The 22,538-nt window shown below is 51.3% G+C and overlaps 1 protein-coding gene across 18 annotated transcripts in view; it reads left to right on the top strand.

Annotated features, from left to right (window-relative positions):
- Positions 1-6,570: 6,570 nt before the first annotated feature.
- Camk2g (calcium/calmodulin dependent protein kinase II gamma) overlaps positions 6,571-22,538 on the top strand; it is a 60,727-nt gene continuing 44,759 nt past the window's right edge. For 6 of the 18 annotated variants that reach the window (XM_013123152.3, XM_005083539.4, XM_013123151.3 and 3 more), the window contains exons 1-3: positions 6,575-6,753; positions 8,024-8,118; positions 21,872-21,931. In XM_013123152.3, the coding sequence (XP_012978606.1) occupies positions 6,689-6,753; positions 8,024-8,118; positions 21,872-21,931 (220 nt within the window). In that variant the 5' untranslated portion in view covers positions 6,575-6,688. Of the gene's footprint in view, positions 6,754-8,023; positions 8,119-21,871; positions 21,932-22,538 lie in introns of all 18 variants that reach the window. The other 12 variants (XM_013123149.3, XM_013123146.3, XM_013123148.3 and 9 more) reach the window with 5 other exon arrangements.

The raw sequence follows: 22,538 nt of genomic DNA, 5'->3' as shown, positions 1-22,538 counted from the left end.
TATGGGGTATCTGTGAACACCACTATAGGTGCTAGGAACAAACCCAGGCCCCCTCGCTCGCACCGTAAGTTGATTTTATTTTCTTGACAATAGAACTGAGTCTGAAACTACATTTCTTGGTTCATTGCCTTCCTATAAAATTGTAAAATCCACAAGGGCAGGGGTTTTGCTGGACTTTTTTTTTTCCGTGTTCCAAGTGACAAGAGCAGAGGAAAGTGTCCAGTCACATGGGTGGATGGTTGGATGGATGGGTGGGTGGATGGATGGGTGGGTGGATGGATGGGTGGGTGGATGGATGGATGGGTGGGTGGATGGGTGGGTGGGTGGGTGGATGGGTGGGTGGGTGGGTGGGTGTGTGGGTGGGTGGATTTACCCTCTGAGTAAGTACCTACATTGAAACTAAGTCCACATAGAGTTTAATGTTTCAATCTAGATCCCCTGAATTCATCTGAGCTGCTCTCCAGGTCCACGCGGTCACCACTCGCTGACAGACAGCAAAAAGCTCTCTATTGGCTGGTTTTCAGTTGTTTTATCTTGGGGTCTCTCCTAGTAGCTACCTGCCCTTGGGCAACCTATTTAACCTTTGTAGGCTTCAGCTTCCTCTTCTGTGAAATGAAGAGGCCAGCTTCTGTTCTCAGAGTAGTGGCGAGGTATGCAGAAATGGCGTAACAGATGTAGAATGTTTAGTGAATGTGCCTCATAAGAAACAACCTCTCGCTGGGCGTTGGTGGCACACGGTTTTAATCCCAGCACTCGGGAGGCAGAGGCAGGCGGATCTCTGTGAGTTCAAGACCAGCCTAGTCTACAGAGTGAGTTCCAGGACAGCCTCCAAAAGAATACAGAGAAACCCTGTCTGGAAAAAAAAAGAAACAACCTCTCTCTGAACGTTCTAGATAGACTCTAGAGTCCACAGCAGCAGTTCTCCACCTGTGGGTTGTGATCCCTTTGGGGGGGGGTCACATATCAGAAAGCCTATTCGTCGGATATTTACATTACTACTCATAACAGTAGCATAATTACGTTTATGAAGTAGCAAGGAAATAACTTTATGGTTGGGGCGACCACAGCATGAGGAACTGTGTTAAAGAGTCGCAGCATCGAGAAGGGAGAAACACTGGTGTGGAGGAATGCTCGTCAGCGTTCCCACGGGTTTGCTCCTCTTCGGGTACCTCCCGGTGTGTCTCCCATCCAACCACCAGGGGGCTGCACACGCCATTCTTCCAGCCCGGCAGTCGGGCTCCCGCGGGCAGTAGCTGACTGCTTTCTTTTGCTGCTAATGAGGCTCTATTTCCTCTCCACTGCGCTCCACCCTTAAACTCGAGTATCTCATCCTCACTCCACCCCCGTCACTCATTCATTTCAGAATATTTAATGAGTGCCTACTCAATGCCAGGCACTGTAAGTACTGAGCTTTTAATGGGAAAGATTAGACACTTCCTGCCTTCCGTGAACACCTAGTCTAGAAGAGGATGGCAGAGGGGACCAGAAGCAGGGGACCTTGGGGAAGGGAAGAGCAGGTGTAAATTACCCTCTCGTCCCCTTGGCTAGAAAATGGAGATGAACTTATTACTTATTACTTCCTGGGGATGAACCCAGGGCTTTGCACACCCCGAGCAAGTGCTCTGACACTGAGCAACAGCCTCTCCTCAAAGCAGAAGGCACGGCTTCTCACATTACATGTTCTTACAACTCACCAAACTTCTGAGCTCAGCTCTTCAACACAGTGCCTCAGACTCTACTCCACACTTCCTCACATCCATGCTTCGGCTCCGACCCCAAATAGCCTCAGCCTCTCTATCAAAGATCTCAGCCCCTGCCAGGCATGGAGGTGCACGCCTTGAGTGAGGCCAGCCTGGTCTGCAGAGGGAGTTCCAGGACAGCCAGCGCTACACAGAGAAACCTTGTCTGGGGTGGGGGGACCAAACAAAACAAAACAAACAAACAAACAAAACAACAACAACAACAACTTAGTCTCCTTTACCCAAACCTTCAAGAACCCAACTCCTTACCTCAAATATATCAGCTCTTCCTTAAAGAAATTCCATAGTCATCAGTCTTATTTGTGTTTCTTAGTCCTCTTTCAGCTGTTAGTAGAGGGACGGGGAAATCCTCTCACCCAGAACACTGACTTAGTTGGGAGTCCTTCTCACTGTGTCTGTCTGCTGAGCCCACTACCTTTTCTGACATCCAGTGTTTGGGATTTTTTAAAATTATGTATTGTGTGCTAAACAAAATAATTTATTTATTTTATTTTCATTTGTATTTTGCCTGCTTGTATGTCTGTGTGAGGGTGTCAGATCTTGGAGTTACAGACAGCTGTTAGCTGCCATGTGGGTGCTGGGAATTGAACCCAGGTCCTCTGTAGGAACAGTCAGTGCTCTTAACTACTGAGCCATCTCTCCAGCCCTGGGATTGTTTTAAGTGTTTTTATTTTTACTTATGCTTCCCAATCTGCATTCTCACATTGTGTTTGTAGTTTCAAATGGTCCACCACTGATAATTCTTTCAGAGTTCCTTGAAAGAGGGGTCATGCATGATCTTATCGCTTCTTCTTCTCTGAAACGCATACTAGACTCTTACAGAATAGGAAGGGCTCAGGGAAGCTACTGGTTCAGCAGATTTTAAACTTCTTTTTGGCCAAGAATTACACAGATGGGCTTGAGAGACAGCCCCATTGCTAACAGCACTGACTGCTCTTCCAGAGGACTGGGGATTAACTCAGGGCTTTGCACACACTGGAGGCAGAGGCAGGAGAATCTTCCAGTTCAAGGGCAGCTCAGTTTGGTCTACAGCCAGGGCTACACAGAGAAACCCTGTCTCGAAAAACAAAAATAAAATAATAGTAATAAATAGAATTACACACTACCATTCTGTTTAATGCATATGCACATCTATGTGCATATGTGTATAAGTGTATTTGCTGTTTGTTAGTAGCTGGAACATAGCCATGTACTCCCTAGGATTTAGGGTAGTATAGGCTGAGTTCCCCGGATGCTATAGATACAAAGATGAATTAATTTTCCTAGCATTGATTTTTCAGCATCTCCCAACAAGTGAGTAACTATTCTTTGTTTTTAATACCATCATCTCCCTTGTCTCCCCCCCCCTTTTTTTTTGAGGCAGTGACTAATTGTATAGTCCTGGCTGGCATAGAACTCGCTAGGTAGACCAGGCTGTTCTCAAACTAGCTACCATCCTGGGATTACAGGTGCATGACACCACACCTGGCTCTCCTTTCAATTACACACCTCACTTCCAACTGCTCTGTTTTCCCTAGATTGGAAGTGTAAGTATTTGCACATGCTCTAAAATCACATTTCAAAATCAGGGAGGGAAGTATCTGTCATGGGGGGGCAATATGTAATTTTCAGTGGCTTCAAGATGAAAGATCAGAGCAAGGGAGGGGTACCACTCAGTGGGGCACCTCTGGTGATTATCAAGGCATCAATTTCCTGTGTTCTTCACGTTCCGGGAGCTCTAAGCACTGCCTGAGTGCTGGCGCTGCCCAGGGGACTGGCTACAACCAGAACAGCACAGCCTGTGGACCCCATGAGGTTGCCATAGATACTGATGTGCAGGGAGCTAGTGAGCTTGTTATTGTTTGTATGTATCGTCCCTCTAATTGCTGTGGGGTAGCTGGAGGTTGTGTGGGTGCTACAGCGATGGGGATCCAGAAGGGTCTGTGCGAGGGTGTGTTTGTGTGAGCGCACAGAAGTGTCTGTGTGCTCCAAACTGCCACGGTGAACACAGCAGTGTGTTCCATTGGGACAAATGGTGAAGGAGGGGAGAGGAAGGTAAAGACAGAAAGGAAAAGGAACAGAATGCATGCCTCTAACTGTAGATCTCATAGATCTCCACTTTATTAGGGTGTTTAACTAAAAGGCAGCGACAAGCACATAGTAGGTAGTTGGTGAACATTTTTTGAAAAACGGGTAGCTCTATTTACATGACAATATGAGTCATTTCCAAGATCTCACCCTGTATTTTCCTACGTCATTTCCATTTCACCCAGAGATGCATAGTGCTTAGTTGTCCTGAAGCATCCTGTGTAGACCCCTCAGCGGTGGTGGGAGGACAAGCGCTCGCAGCAGACACATAGAGCTGGTCAGATTATAGTTCTGCTTTCACATTTTCCCTGGGGTGTCCCTAAGAGACCCCACCTCACACTTAGTTTCTGCTTGTCGCGACCTCTCCATCCTCAGTCCACCTCACACCAGTGAATACACAGTTTCAGGTGTCAGCGCCTGGAGGTCAGGAACCCAGTCGCCTTGAGCACTCAGGAAGGGCACACTGATGAAAAACTGATACCCCACTTGTGGAGCACAGCTGGCAGCCGCCTCCGCCTCCCTGGTAAACGATAAAAACTGGAGGCTTCCTGGCACCCTAGTTTTACAACTTCTTACCTTACCAACCCATGCTGGGACTTGGGACCTGCTGCTTTGAGGTAGGAAGTGGCCTTGTCCCCTACACTTAACTTCCTGTTGCCACGTGGAGGAGTGGCACGCACTACTGTGTCACCTCAACCCTTTCCTTGGTGTTCTTCTCTTGGACCCCACTACTCCTACCCTCCAATCACCGCTTTCTGGGCAGTCTGTCTTGCTCCCTGGGCTCTGGAGTAAGGGAAGAAGGGAAGCTTTCCCTGAACACTTGGCTCTTCCCACCCTCTGGGGGAAGCTTGGGAGGCCAGAGCACTGCTCAGCTGCCTCCCCCGTCCGCGCCAGCCTGCTGACAGTGGAGACTGGATTCCCAGTGGGCATCCTGCTGTAATCAAGTCTGAGAGGCAGCAGTTGGCTGAGCTCCATTCTGCCCAGTTGGGAATGGCCCCCGACTTGGGGTACAGCTGCCAGGGTACATCGGGAACTTGCCCAACCCCGTTTCTCCTCCAGAGACAGTCACTTGACTGTGTCCCATGAACTTGTAATGCTGGAGACAGAAGGGGAGGGTGGCAACTCCTGCCATTCCATAAGCACAGGAAGGAGCTGAATATTCAGGGTTCCGCTGAGGTGCACACTTTGGTGGGAAACAAATACTAAACAATAGCTCCCAACACTTTTTTGTTTTGTTTTGTTTTTCGAGACAGGGTTTCTCTGTATTGTTTTTGGAGGCTGCCCTGGCACTCGCTCTGTAGACCAGGCTGGCCTCGAACTCACAGAGATCGGCCTGCCTCTGCCTCCTGAGTGCTGGGATTAAAAGCGTGCGCCACCAACCTGGACTTTCCAACACTTTTCATTAGGTATTGAGGATTATTCTAACCCAGTAAATGTTCACAGCTTTAGGAGGTATGATGAAATTTTTTTTGTTTTTTGTTTTTTTGAGACAGGGTTTCTCTGTGGCTTTGGAGGCTATACTGGAACTAGCTCTTGTAGACCAGGATGGTCTCGAACTCACAGAGATCCGCCTGCCTCTGCCTCCCGAGTGCTGGGATTAAAGGTGTGCGCCACCACTGCCCAGCAGTATGCTGTATTTTTATTCCCAGTTCTCAAATAAGGTAACTGAGGCTCAGAAAGATTACATGAATTGCCTAAGTTCAACGAGTTGTCCAGAAATCGAGCTGGGTAGTATGGTCTAAGAGTTCTCGATAATGTGTGCTATCGCTGACACCTGAAAATGTATTATTACCAAATGTCATAAAGAGCCATAAAAGTAAGAAAATGAATATACTTTCATCTGCTTTTAGCCACCAACGCAGCGAAGCCTTTTTTGTTTTTTGTTTTTTATATATTAAAAAAAAAAAGCATTCTCACTTTTATCTTTCATTACTGACCTAGGAGAGGACATTTATCTCTACGATTGGAAAGCATCACACAGCCAGCAGGACAGCTCTGCGGAGTAAAGGCTATCGCACTCAGCCTGCGGACCAGAGTCATGTCCCCCGTGGTGAAGAGAACCAACTCCCCAGATTGTTCTCTGACCTCCACACGTGCGCTGTAGCACCCAGAGTGCCACACACACACATTCGGAATAAATAAATGGAAAGAAAGAAAAGCAAGCAAAACATCTCGCCCCCTGGCCTGGTTTCCCTGCTGTAACAGTGGCTTAAGGTTATTTTGTTTTGTTTTTTTCTAATGATGCCCTTGATTCTGGCACCAGTCTAGAATGTCGGCACCCTGAGGGAAGGCTGCTAGCAGCTGGCCCTGCACAGTCTGGGGGCATCTCCCGAGCGCACAGATCTTTGACCTTGGCATTTTCTTGGTTCAAGCAGCAGGCTTGGGACCCACGTGTGTGGGGAGGCTTCTCCCCGGACCTCGGTGGTCCAGACCCTACACAACTCAAAATAACACTTTCGCACCCTCGTTCCCGAGCTCCTGCCGGGTCCTCCCGGAAGGAGCCCCCCACAGCGCGAACCTTTCAGCTCGGTCGGCCCGGGTGGGCGGCTCGGAGACGGGACCCCCGCGTCCCCTGCCCGCTGCCGCAGGGGGCCCAGTCGGGCGGCTCCCGGGGCGGGGCGGGGCCGGCGGCGGAAGGCCCCTCCCCGGGGGCGGGGCGGGCGCCGGCGGGGCTGGGGGCGGGGCCGGCGGGCGGGCGGGCGCGGGGGTGTCCCTCCCTCCCTCGCTCTCTCCGGTAAAGTCTCGCGGTGCTGCCGGGCTCAGCCCCGTCTCCTCCTCTCGCTCCCTCGGCCGGGCGGCGGTGACTGTGCACCGACGTCGGCGCGGGCTGCACCGCCGCGTCCGCACGCCCGCCCTCCAGGATGGCCACCACCGCCACCTGCACCCGCTTCACCGACGACTACCAGCTTTTCGAGGAGCTCGGCAAGTACGGCCCACACGCCTCACGCGGCGGCCCCCCCGCCCTAGCCCAGGCGCCCGGGCGCTATGCGGCTTCTCGCCCCGCCCCCCGGCCCTGCACCGGCCGCTGCAGCGCCCCCCTCGGCCCGCCCCACCCCCAGCTCTTCCCGCGTGCTGCCCGGGGGGGGGTCCCTTGGCGTCCCCCCGGTTCCCTGTCCCGCAGCCCCCTCGGCCCCCTGCAGCAGCTGCCGGGCTGCTGCACCGGCGCTGCCGCGGGAACTGCAGCCCCGGGACTGCTCCGGGGCGCCTTCCAGCCCCGCCCCTCCCGCACCCTGCAGACGCTCGACCCCTCCCCACCCGGCTCCCGCCCGAGCCCACTCTGTGTCCGGTCCCCGGCTCCCACGCGCCCGGTACGCGGCACCCTCCCCGGCTCTGCAGCTCCGGCCGGCCGCGCTGCGGTGCTCGGGTGTGGGGAGATGGTTAGTGCCGGGCCCCGCCCCCCCCCCGCCGGGGCCGCTTCCAGGATCCCGGCCTTGCCGCTGGGCAGTGCTGCGGCACCCCCGGCCCCTCCCCCCAGCCCTGCAGTGGTCCCGGGAGCCGGGCGCCCGCAGCCGCAGCATCCCCCTCCCCTCCGCACTGAACCGGCCGCCGCCGCAGCCTGGGTCCCCGCCACCCCCACCCACGGTGCGGAGCCTGGCCACTGCAGCCCCCGCTCTGCCCACCCCCCCCAGATATTTCCAGAGCCCGAGATCGCAGCCCATTTGGCTGGTCACGCAGAGGAAAATAGCGTGGGGAAGGGGAGTTACTGCGGTCAGACTGGGAACTGTCCTTCGGTTTCCCTGTTGTCAGCCGAGCCGCGATGCTGTGGGTTTAAGGCAGTTTAGCGGGTCTTGAGCCTCACACTGTCCCAGGCTTAAGAGGAAATTTCTCAGGAAATCATTCCTAATGTTTAATCTACGCTTCCCCTATTCCTAATATTTCTGCTGAGAGACAGAACAATGCCTCTCTGTTCCCTTGATCTCCTGGTTGCCTTTGCTGGGACCGCAAGGCTATCGGTGAGATGCAGCAGGTGTGCATTTGAAGCCTCGCCCACCAGGAATGTGAACAGTGCGAGGTTGGGGCTGTTGCTTTGCCCAGGAACTAGATGTCATTGTGGGAGCCGTCTCTTAGTGCCATGGGGTGGTCGTATCAGTCTTGTGTTAGCCGTTGGTGGTGGGAGCACCTCTGTCCCCTCTGAAACAAGTCTGTGTCACTTTGGTTGGCTCCATGTCCCAGTGCTTTCCCCCTTCTCCCTCCAGGGGTGCCTTCTCAGTGGTCCGAAGGTGTGTGAAGAAAACATCTACGCAGGAATATGCAGCAAAAATCATCAATACCAAGAAGTTGTCGGCCCGAGGTGAGTGCTGCCCGTCTCTGGCCCTCACCTTGAGGGTCCTTCCAGAGGCAGGACTCTGCAGACGCCATAGGAGTTGGGGAGTATGTGTTTTAGCACTTGGAGATTAGTTGGAATTTCAGGGTGGGTGGATTTTGAAGCCAGACAAGGAGGTGTGAGGGAATTGGAAGTGCTCAGGAGAGGGGAAAAAAAGTGATGCGGATGGCTGGAGTGGTCCCCGAAGGATTGGGGAGGTTCAAGTTCCCAGTGGAGAATTGGTGGTGGGTGGTATGGAATGCAAAGCTCTTAAGTTAGGGTGCACAGAGCCCCCCTCTTTAGGGCAGTGATGGCCACTGCAGGCTAGTCCTCGCCCTTGTGCCCTGGTGGTAACTTGGTATGGGAAATGAGCGGCTCTGATGAATCTAGCCTCCCCTGCCCACCAGGCGGCAGAACAGACTCCCAAGGGAAGGCAATCCGTAAACATCAGGGGAGGCTGCTACTGGCGAGGGCTTCTGGGGAACAAATCCTACCAGATGAACTTGATTGCTTTTTTTGATCGAATTACAAAGTTGGAGGCGAAGCACCAGATGTAGTCTGCCCTGAGCAGAAGGTGGTGATGCCTCGTGGTCTAGAAACTCCGGTGGTCTGTCCTGTCTGGTCTGGGAGAGCCGCAGTGCCTCACTGTGTGAGGAACCTACTGCCTAAGGCCCTGGGGCCTCTACTGAGACTCTACTGAGCAACTAGGACTGGGAAGCCAGTGCCTGTCTTTAACACTTGGGGTGTACAGCTGTGGAGCTGGTATTGGGTGCTCGCCAAGCTTACCTCATCTGATAGGTGTAGACCCAGCAGTGTGTGAAGGGAGAGGTGACTGGTCCTGGAGAGCTTCAGGGAATAGCACAGGGACAAAGGTTATACGACTCAACGAAAGGAATTAGGGCTGGGCAATAGGATGCCCATAAATATATTAGGAGCCCTGGGGAAGACGCGGTCTTTGGCCAATAATGACTTGGGTATCACTAGGCAGGATAATAGATACCCAAGCACCCAGAGCTCTGAAATTCCACAGAGATGACGGTGGGCTTGCATTGGTTGTGTTGGCAGTTCCGCGACCTGTTCCGTGGGGCTGTGTCTGCCTCCTGGCCTGGGTGTCTCTCCACAGTCCTGTTACCAAGGCTTGTTTTGTTGTTGTCTCCCACCTGGCTCCATCCCCTACCCCTTACTGTTTGTGCACATTGACTGTAAAGTTGATGTGTTTATTTTCTTTCTATCGGGTACCTTGAGTCCAAGGCAGTGGTTGTCATAGAGATATGTGGGTGGTCAGCTGCCCTCCTCCTGTGGGATGGGGGGGACAGCAGTAGTTGGATTCTCTGGCAGACGTGCTCTGACTAAGAACAGAGGTGCAGGCAGGAATGGGTGGAAGATGGGCATCTCCCTGTGCCCTGCCGTATCAGAAGGGACTGGCTTGTGGTGTCTCCAGTAGGGGTACGGTGCTTAGCTTTGCTCATCACCAGTGGCCTCTGGCCCAGGAGCGAGGGGGAGCTGGAGATCGGGGATCTGACGCTACCTGGTTATGGTGATGGTGGAGCTACCAACACTTAGGCTTTCGATCCCTGCTGCTTCACTCCCTCCCAGACTTCTCAGCTACGGGATAGCGCCCTTTTCCCTTCCGTTTCCCTCCTACCTCATCTCGCCTTTCTAAACTGGCATCTTGGTGATCTTCTTCCCCTGCCTGCACTGGATGAGATTTAATTTCTCTGCTTTTCTTTTCAACTTGAGAATTCTTGAATAAGATCGTGTGTATCAGGCAACAGCTCCCCCACTCGAGAGATGGTTATGCCAAGACTGTGTCTTTGGCTTACGTACCAGGTTAACTTTGGGACAGAGGCTGTGGCGGCTGGTGGATGTGCTCAGATGCCAAAAAGAGGGGTCAGGAATGTAGAGGTGCCATTGCTATTTGGAGGTGGGAGAGTGGGAGGGTGCGCTCTTAGAGAGGGTGTGCCGGTCTGTGGGTGTTGCCGAAGGGTTGGGTCAGTGTCCACCCTGGGCTGGAACCCGTGGGTTCAGGAGTGAAAACCATGGCTTCCTTGTGGCCTCCCAGTTTACGCTGTAGATGGGCTGGGTTTCACTCACTGCTGTCTGTCTGTCTAGGGCTCCGCAGGTGTTGGATGTCTGTGTTTGGGAATGTCATTGTCCCACTAGGGTCACCTATGCAGAGGTCTGAAGAGGCTCACTGTGTTACCCGCGGTTCCTTGGTGATTCGCTTCCTTTGTGATTTTCTTTGCACAAACCGAAAGGGTAAAGGCTGCTTTTCCTCGTTGTCTACATGAGGTGGTCCAGGAGGCTCTAGAGAGACAACGTAGTCCTCTGGGTGTCAGATCTGAACAGGAAGCTTTCTTGTGGGCTGTCCTTTCTTGTCTTTGTGGCCTCTGCAGCTAGCCTTGATGGCTGAGTTACCAGGTAGGATGCTCATACAGGTGTGTGCTGAGCTTTTTTTTTTATATCTGCAGGCCTGTTTACATAGGCACCAAAAGTCATGTAACACCATGTTTTTGCTTCCGTGCAGTGATAGGTAGGGAGTTGGGAGTTGGGACTCTTACAGGAGCCCATGGTTCTAAGCTTAGCTCTACTAGGCTGAAGGAGGCATTTAAAATAGCCTTGGATTCAGGATCTAGTGGGCCAGGTGATGGCAATGATAAATCGTTATTTTAAGATTTAAGAGCACCCCCCAAGGAGCCTGAGCCCTTATGTCTTTTTTTTATTTTTAAATCTTCATATTCCCTTCTTATCTTTATTCATATGCATACAGATTTTCACCTCGTGGAGCATAACATTTTATATCCTGCTCTCTTTGCTTATATCCAAGGCAGTTTCCCCATATTGCTACAGTTGAAGGGCAAATGGTCCTTTCTGATTTCTATGTAGCTTAGGCTTTATCCTTGGAGCATCATAAGAAACCTCTGTATTTGGGTTATTTATCTGGATCCCAGATCCCTTGACTGAAATTGATACTGGAATAATGCCCTTGGCTTTACGAGGAAGCTACCGGAGGCAGTGTTATGAAATCAGTTACAGCGTTTGCTGTATTTATTATTTATTTATCTGTCTGTATGCTCCAGGTGAAGAAAAATTTTCTGTTGAAACTATGTGTAGGAAAAGGCTTCCTCTTCAAGAGGACCTGGGAGGTGAAGGAAACACCATTTCTTTTTCTCTGCTTTTATGTAGGTAGGTCCTAGCAGAGCCCCTGATACACACTGAGCACATACATACAAAATGTATAAGACGAGTTGAGGGCTAGATAGCCAGTCCAGGTTGCTTTTTCGTTTTGGCTCCCAGGAGAGTCAGGTTGCTGGAACCCTTGAACCCTGGTGCCGGCTTAGGCCTCCGCTTTTTTTTTAATCCAGGGAGCCAGGCTGCTCTGGAGAAAACTGATGAGGGCAAAGACTTGTGCTTGGGGCATAAAGCACTGTGGCTTGTGCTTCCTCCTTTCTTGTCATTAGTGGCCTCAGAGGACCACTTCTGGGACTTCCTAAGTGGTGACTTTCAGCCTCAGTGCCAGTGAAGCACCCTGAGTCCTGGTTCAAGTGCAGCCCCCTGACTTCTGTCCTCAGAAATGCGGCTCTGAGAGGCCTGGGGTATTGCCCCGGAATCCGCATTTTAACGCATGCTTCAGGTAATCCATGAGCCACTTTTTAAGAAGTCAGTAGAGGGCTGGAGAGATGGCTCAGCGGTTAAGAGCACTGGCTGCTCTTCCAGAGGACCTGGGTTCAGTTCCCAGCACCCACATGGCAGCTCACAACTGTCTGTTAACTCCAGTTGCATACAAACATCCAGGCAAAACATCAATGCACATTTAAAAAAAAATCAGTAAATGCTGGTTGTGGTGGCACACAACATTATCCCTAGTACTCTAGAGACTGAGGCAGGATGATTGCCACAAGTAATCTCAAAACAGAAAAAAAGACAAAGCAGCAGCAACAGTCGTAGTCATTCTTGCCGTCTCCTGGGATTCACCAGGCACGCTTCAGCCCAGCCAGGTGGTATCGCAAGCGCTCTCTGCTGTCACGTGGCCGTCTGTGTGCATGCGCTGGTCTATGGTCAGGGATCGTATTCTGTATCCCCAATTTGGGGTGTCACTTTGTGTCTGAGGCTATGGCAGTCTGAGCGGCTGATGCTGTGGTATGTTGGCCACCAGGAGGGTAAAGGCTGTCCCTTTCTGGGTCCAGCTGGCCCTGGGGGCTGAAATGGGATCCCTTTGAACGGTGCCAGCTGAACGTCCCCACCCCCTTGGTGTTGGCCTGAGTAGCCCCCGTGACATTTGTGTCCCCTGTGTTGCCTCCAAGTAAGACTCTCCTGTGAAGGACCTGGCGAAGTGAGGGGAGGAGAAGACAGGGTGAGACCGCAGTGGAGAGAGTGGGAGGGTAGATTTAAGGAGGGTCAGTGTGACAGCACACTTCTCACCTGACGATAAAACAGGCTGGTTTCTAGATACCAAAGAAATGGTGTCCTGCATCCACGGGAACGGTCTCGGACTTCCTCCCTGCCGCGCATGAGGGACAGGGCGGAGGGCCCTCCGCTGTGCCAAGGCTGCTTTCGTCACACAGTCATGATGTGAGATGTGGCACTTGGTGGCACAGAACACCGACCTGTCACCTTGTCAATCCTACCCACTTTCCCGGAAGGAACTGGGGTGCTGGTTTGGGTGGTGATGGAGGTGAAAGTGTGTCCCATGCTGTAGAGGAGGATCCTGATTTTCTTCCCCCTGTTTGTCGCCATATCCTTGTCAGGAGCTGCGCTGAAACCCTAGAGGTGACCAGCCCTGTTTTTTGCTGAGGCTGGAGACAGGGCAGCGGAGGGCTCGGGGTGAGCAGACCCCAACCCCCCGCCTCCGCTTGCTACTTTCTGAACAGCTTTGGTGGACGGACAAGTGCTGATCCTATGGGCGCCAAGAGGGCGGTGACAGGAAGAGATGGCACTTTGCACCTCTTGAGGGCCTCGGTAGAGACCCTTTGTCACCGCACATAGCCAGACAGATTTAACTTTGTGGAAACCAAGGCAAGAAAGATTTGTTCTGAGCTCTAGACCTTTACATACTTTGGTGATGCCCTGACCCCAGCATCTACAGACGTCTTCAGACGGTATGGCCTTCAAATCCCCTTGAGCTCTCTCTCCTCTCCCCTTACTCTGTCTTCCTTCTTTCTTTCTAAGACACGTCTCATGTAGCCCAGGCTGGCCTCAAATTTACCCTGCAGCTGAGGATGACCTTGAGCTCCTCCTGACCTTCCTGCCTCCACCTCCCGCGTGCTGGGTTACGTCTGGTTAAAAACCAGTTCTAGTCCTCGCTGTGACGAATCGTGGTGTCATCCCATGGCTCGCTAGCACCCCGATAACTCTGAGCCCCACAGAACAAGCCTCTCCTTATGGCCTCAATCTTCTCTACCCACTTTTTTTGTACTCTGGTGGGGGCATTTCCCCACACACATACATCACTCCTACTTCCTGGACCCTGTCACCATCGGCGGCAGATTCCCATCTGCTCCCCTCTTTTCTCCTCCCTGTCTTTCCCCTCCCCCTCCCTTGCTGCTGCCCTGGGAGGAGCTATTTTTAGGGGCTGCTTCCTGGGATGTTTTACTTGGGGCTGGTTACCATGAAGGAAATGTCACCAAAACAGTGGGCAAAGGCTAGGGGCACCCATTGTGGGCATGGAACTGACCCCGTTTTGGCCCTTAAAAGTAGCCAGAGTGTCCGCAGGCAGAGCCTTGCCTTCTTGGGGCTTGCCAGTGACCCCATGGGGATTTTTCTCGTCACAGCTGGTTTGGAGCTTGAACTTTAGGGCGCGTCTTGGCGCCTCTTGCCTTTCCCTCCTTAGTTAGCCTTTCCTTGTCTTGAGAGCTGAGGCCACGGTGAGACTCAGGATTTGTGCTGTCGGATTGGAACCGTTCAAGTTAGAGTTGAAGGCGGGGCATTTGTGTGTGTGCTGTATAAGGGACAGAACCTCAGGGCCATATGCCAGGCCCTGTCCCTGTATTCATAACCATTATCAAGTTCCGGGTGTTTGGCTGTGAGGGAATTAGGAGACTGTGCTCACTCAGGAGACCGACATTGCTTATAATTGGAGATTCTTTGCACCTTCAAAGAGGAAGGGACCTGGTGTCACGGTGTCGGGGGAGGTCAGTGGGATTGTGGCTTGAGTTTCTCACTCGTCAGGTACCCTAGGGTTGAGGATGTTTGTAAGCGGCAGGGGAAGGTGACTTGTGACACGAAAGCCCCATTCTGACCTTGTTTTTGTTACTCAGAGGGATGCCCAGTAGTCAGAGTGGGGTTTCAGCTGTTTGTGAAGGGAAGGTGGGTCACCACCTTCTCGTGTCTGGAGTCAGCGTAACTGCTGGGACCTTCTCACACTGATGTTGAGGTCACAGACTCAAATTTTCAGAATTCCCTTTGAAAAGGAAAGATGTCATTGAGATTGGAACTCAGGGAGAGTCCTTATAGCCACATTATAACCATGTGTCCTTTCCAAATTAAAAAGGGTTGTATGGTTTTTGTTTGTTTGTTTCCAAGACAGGGTTTCTCTGTGTAGCTCTGGCTGTCCTGGAACTTACTCTGTAGACCAGGCTGGCCTCGAATTTAGCAGGTTGTATGTTTATATGACAACAGCCCTCTTATCTGAAGGTAGTACTGGTTTTTGTGGTTTTAGAGAAATGTTGCCAAATCAGTTTGCAGGTCCATGGTGAATCGGGAGCCAGTGCTCCCTGTCCCCCAGTCCTTGAGAAGTGAAGCAAACGTATTTGAAGTGAGCTTCCCTTCTGCTGGAAGGAAGAGGCAGTTGTGGGGTTTTGTGTATGCTGTATGCGGCTGCAGTTGTGGGGTCTGTACATGCTGTATGTGGCTGCAGTTGTGGGGTCTGTGCATGCTGTATGCGGTTGCAGTTGTGGGGTTTGGGTGCCCCTTGCTGTATGTGGCTGCAGTTGTGGGGTCTGTACATGCTGTATGTGGCTGCAGTTGTGGGGTCTGTACATGCTGTATGCGGCTGCAGTTGTGGGGTCTGTGCATGCTGTATGTGGCTGCAGTTGTGGGGTCTGTGCATGCTGTATGTGGCTGCAGTTGTGGGGTCTGGGTGCCCCTTGCTGTATGCGGCTGCAGTTGTGGGGTCTGTGCATGCTGTATGTGGCTGCAGTTGTGGGGTCTGTGCATGCTGTATGTGGCTGCAGTTGGGTCTGGGTGCCCCTTGCTGTATGTGGCTGCAGTTGTGGGGTCTGGGTGCCCCTTGCTGTATGCGGCTGCAGTTGTGGGGTCTGTGCATGCTGTATGCGGCTGCAGTTGTGGGGTCTGTGCATGCTGTATGTGGCTGCAGTTGTGGGGTCTGTACATGCTGTATGTGGCTGCAGTTGTGGGGTCTGTACATGCTGTATGCGGCTGCAGTTGTGGGGTCTGTACATGCTGTATGCGGCTGCAGTTGTGGGGTCTGTACATGCTGTATGTGGCTGCAGTTGTGGGGTCTGTGCATGCTGTATGCGGCAGCAGTTGTGGGGTCTGTGCATGCTGTATGCAGCTGCAGTTGTGGGGTCTGTACATGCTGTATGCGGCTGCAGTTGCCCTGCCACCTGGCAACTCATTTCTGCCTCTCTTGCTGTGTCTGCTCACTGCCCTACCAGTGAAATTGTGGTGTCCTAGACCAAGTCCTGAAGCACCTGGGCAGAAGGTAGGAGAGGCAGCATTTCTAGTTATCTCTGTTTCCCAGGGCCTGGCTCTGCCTGGGTAGACCGTTGGGGGAAAGCCCAAGCAGGACCATGGGGCGGGAGCAGGCTCCTAATAAGGCTGCTTCTGCTTTCTGACCCTGATGCCACCTCTGCTGTTAAGGGGGAAAACCTTGCAAGAGGGGCTGTCTGTGGTTATAGCTAGGCTGAAGGCCTGCAGGGTGGGTCTCCATAGCAGTAGCACACTGGCGGGCAGGAAGTGGCCCTGGGCAAAGCGGGAAGTGGCTGTTGTCAGACAGGAAGGGGGGGCTGGGCTGTGTGGTGGGAGGAGCTCTGTAGAAAGGTGGGTGAGAGGAGGGTCAGCTAGGGAGGGTCCAAGTTACTCTGAAGTTGACATTGGTAAAAAGGAGGAAGGAGGCTGGCTTTGTGGCAGGAATGCCAAGCAAACTCAATGGCTTCACAAACCCTTTTAATGTTGAGGATGCTGTGTTCAGGAAGGGTACTCTACAAATCATTTTCTGCTCCTGCTGGTGTGGAACACCTTTTTTCCCCCTCACCAGCCCTGAAGAGACTAAAACAGGAGGTATGGGGAGAGAAATGGGACGTAGTCACTGGAGAGGCCAGATGTGCCTGGCGTAAGAAGAGTGTGGTATGAAGGGACCACATGGCTCTCTAAGAGAGAGCTTAGGATAGCAGGGTGCCCTCTCCAGCAAGACTGCGGAGGAGGAGGAGGACGCACCTCGTGGTCAAGTGCTCCCTGGGGTGGCGCGCTTGCTTGCAGGCTCTCTCTGTCTCTCTGTCTCTGTCTCTGTCTCTGTCTCTCTCTCTCTCTCTCCCTCTCTCTCTCTCTGAGTGTCCCTCTTGCCTTCATCTGCAGGCTGTGCAGGACATGCACAGGCTTCACCTCTGGATGGCAAAGGAGGATCTCATGGGAACCCTAAGAACAAGTCAAAGGGTTCGGTTAGTGTAGCTCAGATTCAGGTGTGCTCAGGTGGAGGGAGAGCAGGTCTTTTGTTATCTTCTGCAGTGTGTGTGAGCTCGAGCTGAAGTGCGTGCCGAGCAAGTGTGAGGCTCAGAGTTCGTATCTTCAGGAATTCATGTTGACGCTGAGCTGTTCTAGCCTCAGGAGATGGGAATAAGAGGTCCCCGGGGCAAGCTGGCCAGTAAGACTAACCAAACCTACAGGCTTTGGAAGATTTAACCCAGAGATCCTACCTTAGCAAATAAGGAGAAAGAGTGGCCATGCGGGCTGTGGCATATGCGTTTAATCCCAGCACTCGGGAGGCAGAGACAGGCACGGATCTCTGAGTTCAGGCCAGCCTGGTCTACAGAGCGAGCTTTAGGACAGCCAGAGCTACAGAGACATCCTGTCTCAAAACAAACAAAAATGTGACTTAATCACACACACACACACACACACACACACACACACACACACACACACACACACATGAAAAATGGGAAAGGGACAGTGAAAATATGGGCACATTGCCAGTGTAAGAGATCTTGTTCCTTTATCACTTGTGCCTTGAAGAGAGGCTCTTGCTGGGCAGCTAGACCCAGGGCTGAGTAGTCTACTGTACTCCCATATTGCTTCGTTTAAACTTCAGGCATTGCTGTTTCTGTTCTAGAAGTGTGAAGCTGCAGACTGGGATTGTGGCTTGGTTGGTAGAATGCATGCACTACATCCTAAATCAGACCCCAGGCACAAAAGGGAGGTGAGGTCATATCTATAATGCCAGTAACTAAGAGGCAGGAGCAGGGGAATCAGAAGTTGAAGGCCATTATTGGTTACATACCAAGTTCAAGAGCAGCTTGCCACACACACACACACACACACACACACAAGAAATCAATAAATAGATAAATAAATGGATGGATGGGTCAGGCTCCTCCCAAAAGTGAGTGGCTGGCTCTTTTACCTCCTTTAGGTTTTTAGCAAGTGTCAACTTGCTGAGGCACCCCTGTACACACTTTAATTTCCTTATAGCACTTACTTCAGCACTTACTAATGTGCTGAGTTTCTTTCCCCTACCACCGTTTCCTGACCCATAGAATGGGAACGCCATGAGGGTATGGATTTTTTTATGTTATTGGTTTTTGTTTGTTTGTTTGTTTGAGACAGGATTTCTCTGTGGCTTTGGAAGCTGCCCTGGAACTTGTTCTGTAGACCAGGCTGGCCTCGAACTCACGGAGATCCACCTGCCTCTGCCTCCCAAGTGCTGGGATTAAAGGCATGCGTCACAAATGCATGGTGAGGGTAGGGATTTTTGACCAGGTTGTTCTTCATTGTTTTCCAGCATTCAGAGCAGTGACTCTCGGGGTGAAGGCCTCAAGAAATACTCTCAGAAGGCTTGCATGAGAGTCGGGTACACTTAATGACTGGAGTGGCAGCCCTTACAAAACCAGTGTGTTAATTACTCTACCCTGTGGCTTAGACTCAAAGACCAAAGCATGGCCCTGGGGTTCCAAGAAGATATGAGCCTTGCCAAAAGAGTGAGGCTTGGCTTCTGGGAGTTAGGCTAAGTAGTAAGAGGAGTCCTCTGGACCTTGGGCAAGCCCCTTCAAGGATCTGAGAGACTCTTGTCTTCTCTCTCTGCTCTGAGTCACTGGTAAGGCCAGCACCCATCCTTATTTTTAGTGCTGATGCTATTGTGGGGCTATAACCATTAGCCATAAGAGACTTACGAGGGGAGGTAGACATTAATCTCCTGGGCTTTTCCTTAGCTGTCACCTCTGCATTGCAAGATGCTATTCTCCCACACCTGGCCCAAGAGCTGTGGGTCGGGGGTGGTGAGGTGAGTGGTTAGAGATGGGGTGGGTGGGTCTGCAGCTGTCTTGATGCCTTAGCCTCAAGACCAGGGCTGGGAGGAAAATGTGGGTTTTCCCTATCATATAGCCAGATGTGGGAGGAGCAAGCCCACCACCCCATTCAACTGGGTTATTGTTACCTTCCTGAGTGTTTCTGTTGGTAGAAGTCTCCAGCCATGTTGTTCTATCTGGGACCAAGAGATGCTGGGAAATGTTGGGAATTGAGAATTATCCAGGGTTCTCCTGGCTAAATCCTGGTCATTGGCCGTGCGGAACCTGAAGGTGGGAAGAAAGGCCTGACCCAGATCTTGGGCAGCTGGGATGGATTAGCTGAGTGGCAGGGACTAATCTCTGCCTGTCCCCACCTCTCTTCACAAAGCAGAGCTGTTGTTAGAGGAAGGGTTAGGACAGAGCTGAGGAGGTCTAGAAAACAATGCAAGGGAATTCCTGCATCTTTACGTTAGGTCAGAATGACAGACCAGCATTTGATTCCTCTCCTCCTGTCCAAGCTTGTTTTACCATGTATACAGTTGGAATAATCAAGCTGGACATGGGCGCACCTTTAATCCCAGCACTTGGGCAGAGGCAGGCCGGTCTCTTGAGTTCCAGGCCAGCCTGGTCTACGAATCGAGTTCCAGGACAGCCAGGGCTGTTACACAGAGAAACCCTGTCTCGAAAAACCAAAAATAAATAAATGAAAAAGGAGTAATCACATCCCCTACCTGATGGACATTGAGGGGGTTATAGGACACTTTAAAGAGTTAGTTTCCTGTCCAGAGCAGAGGTAAGACGGGAGAAACCGCTCTCACGAAAGGCAGGAGAGCTGTGGGTGAGACTGAGTTGTTGATGGGCACGTGTGAGTCCGTGAGTCCGTCCCCAGCATGCATAACCCATACATGGTGGTACACAAGAAGCAAAGGCAGGAGGATGAGGAGTTCAAGGTGGTCATCTTCAGCTACATAGTGAGTTGGAGGCTAGCCTGGGCTACGTAAGGCTCTGCCTCATAAACAGATGCCGAGGGATCGCTTATCTCGGAGGATTGGATTGGATTGGGTGATTCTGTTCCCAAACCTGGAGTCTTCAGTTGACAATCTCACTTTTTTTTTCACTGTCATGGTGTAGTAGTGGAGAATGGGTCTCAGCCACACCAGCTTTCTGATTGTGGTACTTTGGTGGGTTATTCTTTTTAAGCCTCGGTTTCCTTATTTGTGTAACAGAGCAAAACAGATCCCTACTTCACAGAGTTTCTGTTAGGGTGAGCAATTGAGACCCCCTGACTCTGCCTGGCATGTAACAAAGCTTAGCCAGTGGCAGTTACTACTGCTGCTGTTGCTGTTGGGTTCTCGTTGAGCCCTGTTTGCATGAAGACCCGGCAAGTGTAGCTTAGAATCTTGAGCCTCTGGGGAGAGCTTATGACCAAAAGGTGGCTGTCGGGATGTATGATGTGAGAAGTCTGAGAAATGCAGAATGGAGAGATGTTTAGAAGAGAAACCTGTCATACTCTGCCCAAGAAGAATGGGGACGGCTTTTCAGAAGAGGCTGCTCTGGTCAAATCCTAGCAGGTGGAGATAGGAGCCCAAGTAGGGCTCCTTCTTTCTAGGCCTTTTCTCTCGGAGCGTCTCTCTGCTTCCTGGAGCTGTGCCTTCCTGTGGAAGGAATTGGCCTACCTAGCTCACTTGGATCTGAAGACTCAACCGATTCTGGCCATTTCCCCAGAACAGTAATCTCAAGGTCCAAGTGCAGAGAGGCCGAATCCACGGCAGTGGGTAGCCAAGAAAAGAAGCAGAATAGCGCCGTAGCTGTGCCAGTTCTTACGGTTGTGTTAGAGTAAAGAAGCCGTGTCTCACTTGCACAGTGAGCCTTTAGTCAAATCCAGCTGTTCCTGCTATTGTCTTATTTTAAAATGTTTTTATTACACTTACTCGTGTGTGCGTGCACATGTGTGCATATGTGCATATGTCATAGCATGTGATGTGTGTAATTGTGGGTAAGAGAAGAACTGTGGGAGTTGGTTCTCTCCTCCTGTGTGGGCTCCAGGGATGCAGCTCAGCTCACAGGCTTGGTGGTAAGAGCTTTCACCCACTGAGCCATCTCCGCTAACCCTATAATCGGTATTTTAATTCACCGTTACCTCGATCACCCACATCGTTGTCGGCGCCGCTGCACTCCAAGGTTGTTACAAAGACTACGTGAGCGAGTCGTGTAGAACTCTAGCATAGTGACTGCTGTGCATTAGATCTGGCATCTTAGCCTTCCTGTGTCCTCCATTTGGCTTTCCAGTTGCAGTTACTGATGGTGGTCAACTGTGATCCAAATTTCTGGAAGATTCCAGAAATAAGCAGTTAATAAATTTTAAATTGCATGTTGTCTGAGTAACACGATAAAATTTCTTGCCATCCTGCTCCATCCCACTCAGGACATGAGTCATCCACAGATCCACACAGCGTAAGCTACTTGTCCGTTAGTCACTTAGTGGCCTTCTCGCTCATCAGATTCATCAGCTGTTGTAACTTCCCAAACGCTTTCTCTCCGCTCCCTGTCTGAGACAGAGTCCCTTGAACTCTGCCCCCACCTCTGAAGCACTGGGATTACATGTATTCACAAGCACCTGTCTTGGTTGTGATTTTTGTTTGTTTATTTTTTATAATGCTAAGGGTTGAACCTAGGACCTAGTGCGTGCTAGTTCCTGTATCAATGAGCTGTATTTCCTGAGTCCTTGGGTTTTGAGACACTGTGAATATGTAGCCCCTTCCTGCCTCTACTTCCTGAGCACAGGAATTAGACATGGGCCACCATACCTGCCTTTGCAGGACTTTTAGGTAGTATTTGGTACTGTTTAGAATTTTAAGTACATCAACTGGGGGGTCTTGAAATACCCACCCCACCCCCTTGGATTAGGGATGTCTGTTGTTATTCCGAACAAGAACTCACTCTGTGGACCAGGCTGGCTCTATCTCCTGAGATTAAAGGTGTGTGCCACCCCACCCCAAATTCTTAACACCCTAGTTCAATGAAATATCTGTTACAGAGGAAGGAGACCAAGGTTTAGCTAAAGACTGAGAAATAAATTCTGGTGTGCCACTTTAGTGTGTTTAACCTCTCCAGTCCCATTTCCTCACTAAAACTGTCAGATTTGCTATGATTTGCTGTGTTAATTTAGCAAGTTGCCAAAAATGTCTAGTTGATGCTTAAGAGTTAAAGGAATAATAATAGTCAGGTAACCAGAGCTAGAATGGATGGCTAATGACTTTTGTTTTCTTTGTCTCTTTCAGATCATCAGAAACTAGAACGAGAGGCCCGGATATGCCGACTTCTGAAACATCCAAACATTGGTGAGTCTGGAGTGTTTCCATAGGAGGCAGCGAGAACAGAGGCTGGCTAGTTGTGTGTGTGGCGTTACCTCTGGTCATGGATCTTCACCTGGTGTCTTTTCTTGCCTGAGTAGGACGGCAGCTTTCTTGCTTAGAGATGTGTCTCCTTGGCTATGGTGCCATCTCAAGGCTGGGATGTGGCTTTGGATTGTGTTTCAGACTCTCCTGTCTTTGGGCTGAAATCCAGAGTTCTCAGTGTGTGAGGTTCCGGGCTCACCAGTATGCCAGTCTCTGACCAGAGGCCATCTGTAGCCTTCATGAAAGCTCAGGATTTGCCGGGCATTGGTGGCGCACGCCTTTAATCCCAGCACTCGGGAGGCAGAGGCAGACGGATCTCTGTGAGTTCGAGACCAGCCTGGACTACCAAGCGAGTTCCAGGACAGCCTCCAAAGCTACAGAGAAACCCTGTCTCGAAAAACAAAAACAAAAACAAAAAAAAACAAAACAAAAAAAAAAACAAAAAAAAAAAGAAAGCTCAGGATTTTGTTCCTGAACCTGAAAGAGCTTTGTTCCTGTTGCAGTGTCCTGCACACTCTGGGGGTTTCCATGGCGCCCCTGTTTGTTCCCC

This window comes from Mesocricetus auratus, unplaced genomic scaffold (genome assembly GCF_017639785.1).
Source record: "Mesocricetus auratus isolate SY011 unplaced genomic scaffold, BCM_Maur_2.0 Super-Scaffold_100053, whole genome shotgun sequence".
Classification (NCBI taxonomy): Eukaryota; Metazoa; Chordata; class Mammalia; order Rodentia; family Cricetidae; genus Mesocricetus; species Mesocricetus auratus.
This window is presented reverse-complemented; position numbering and strand designations above follow the sequence as displayed.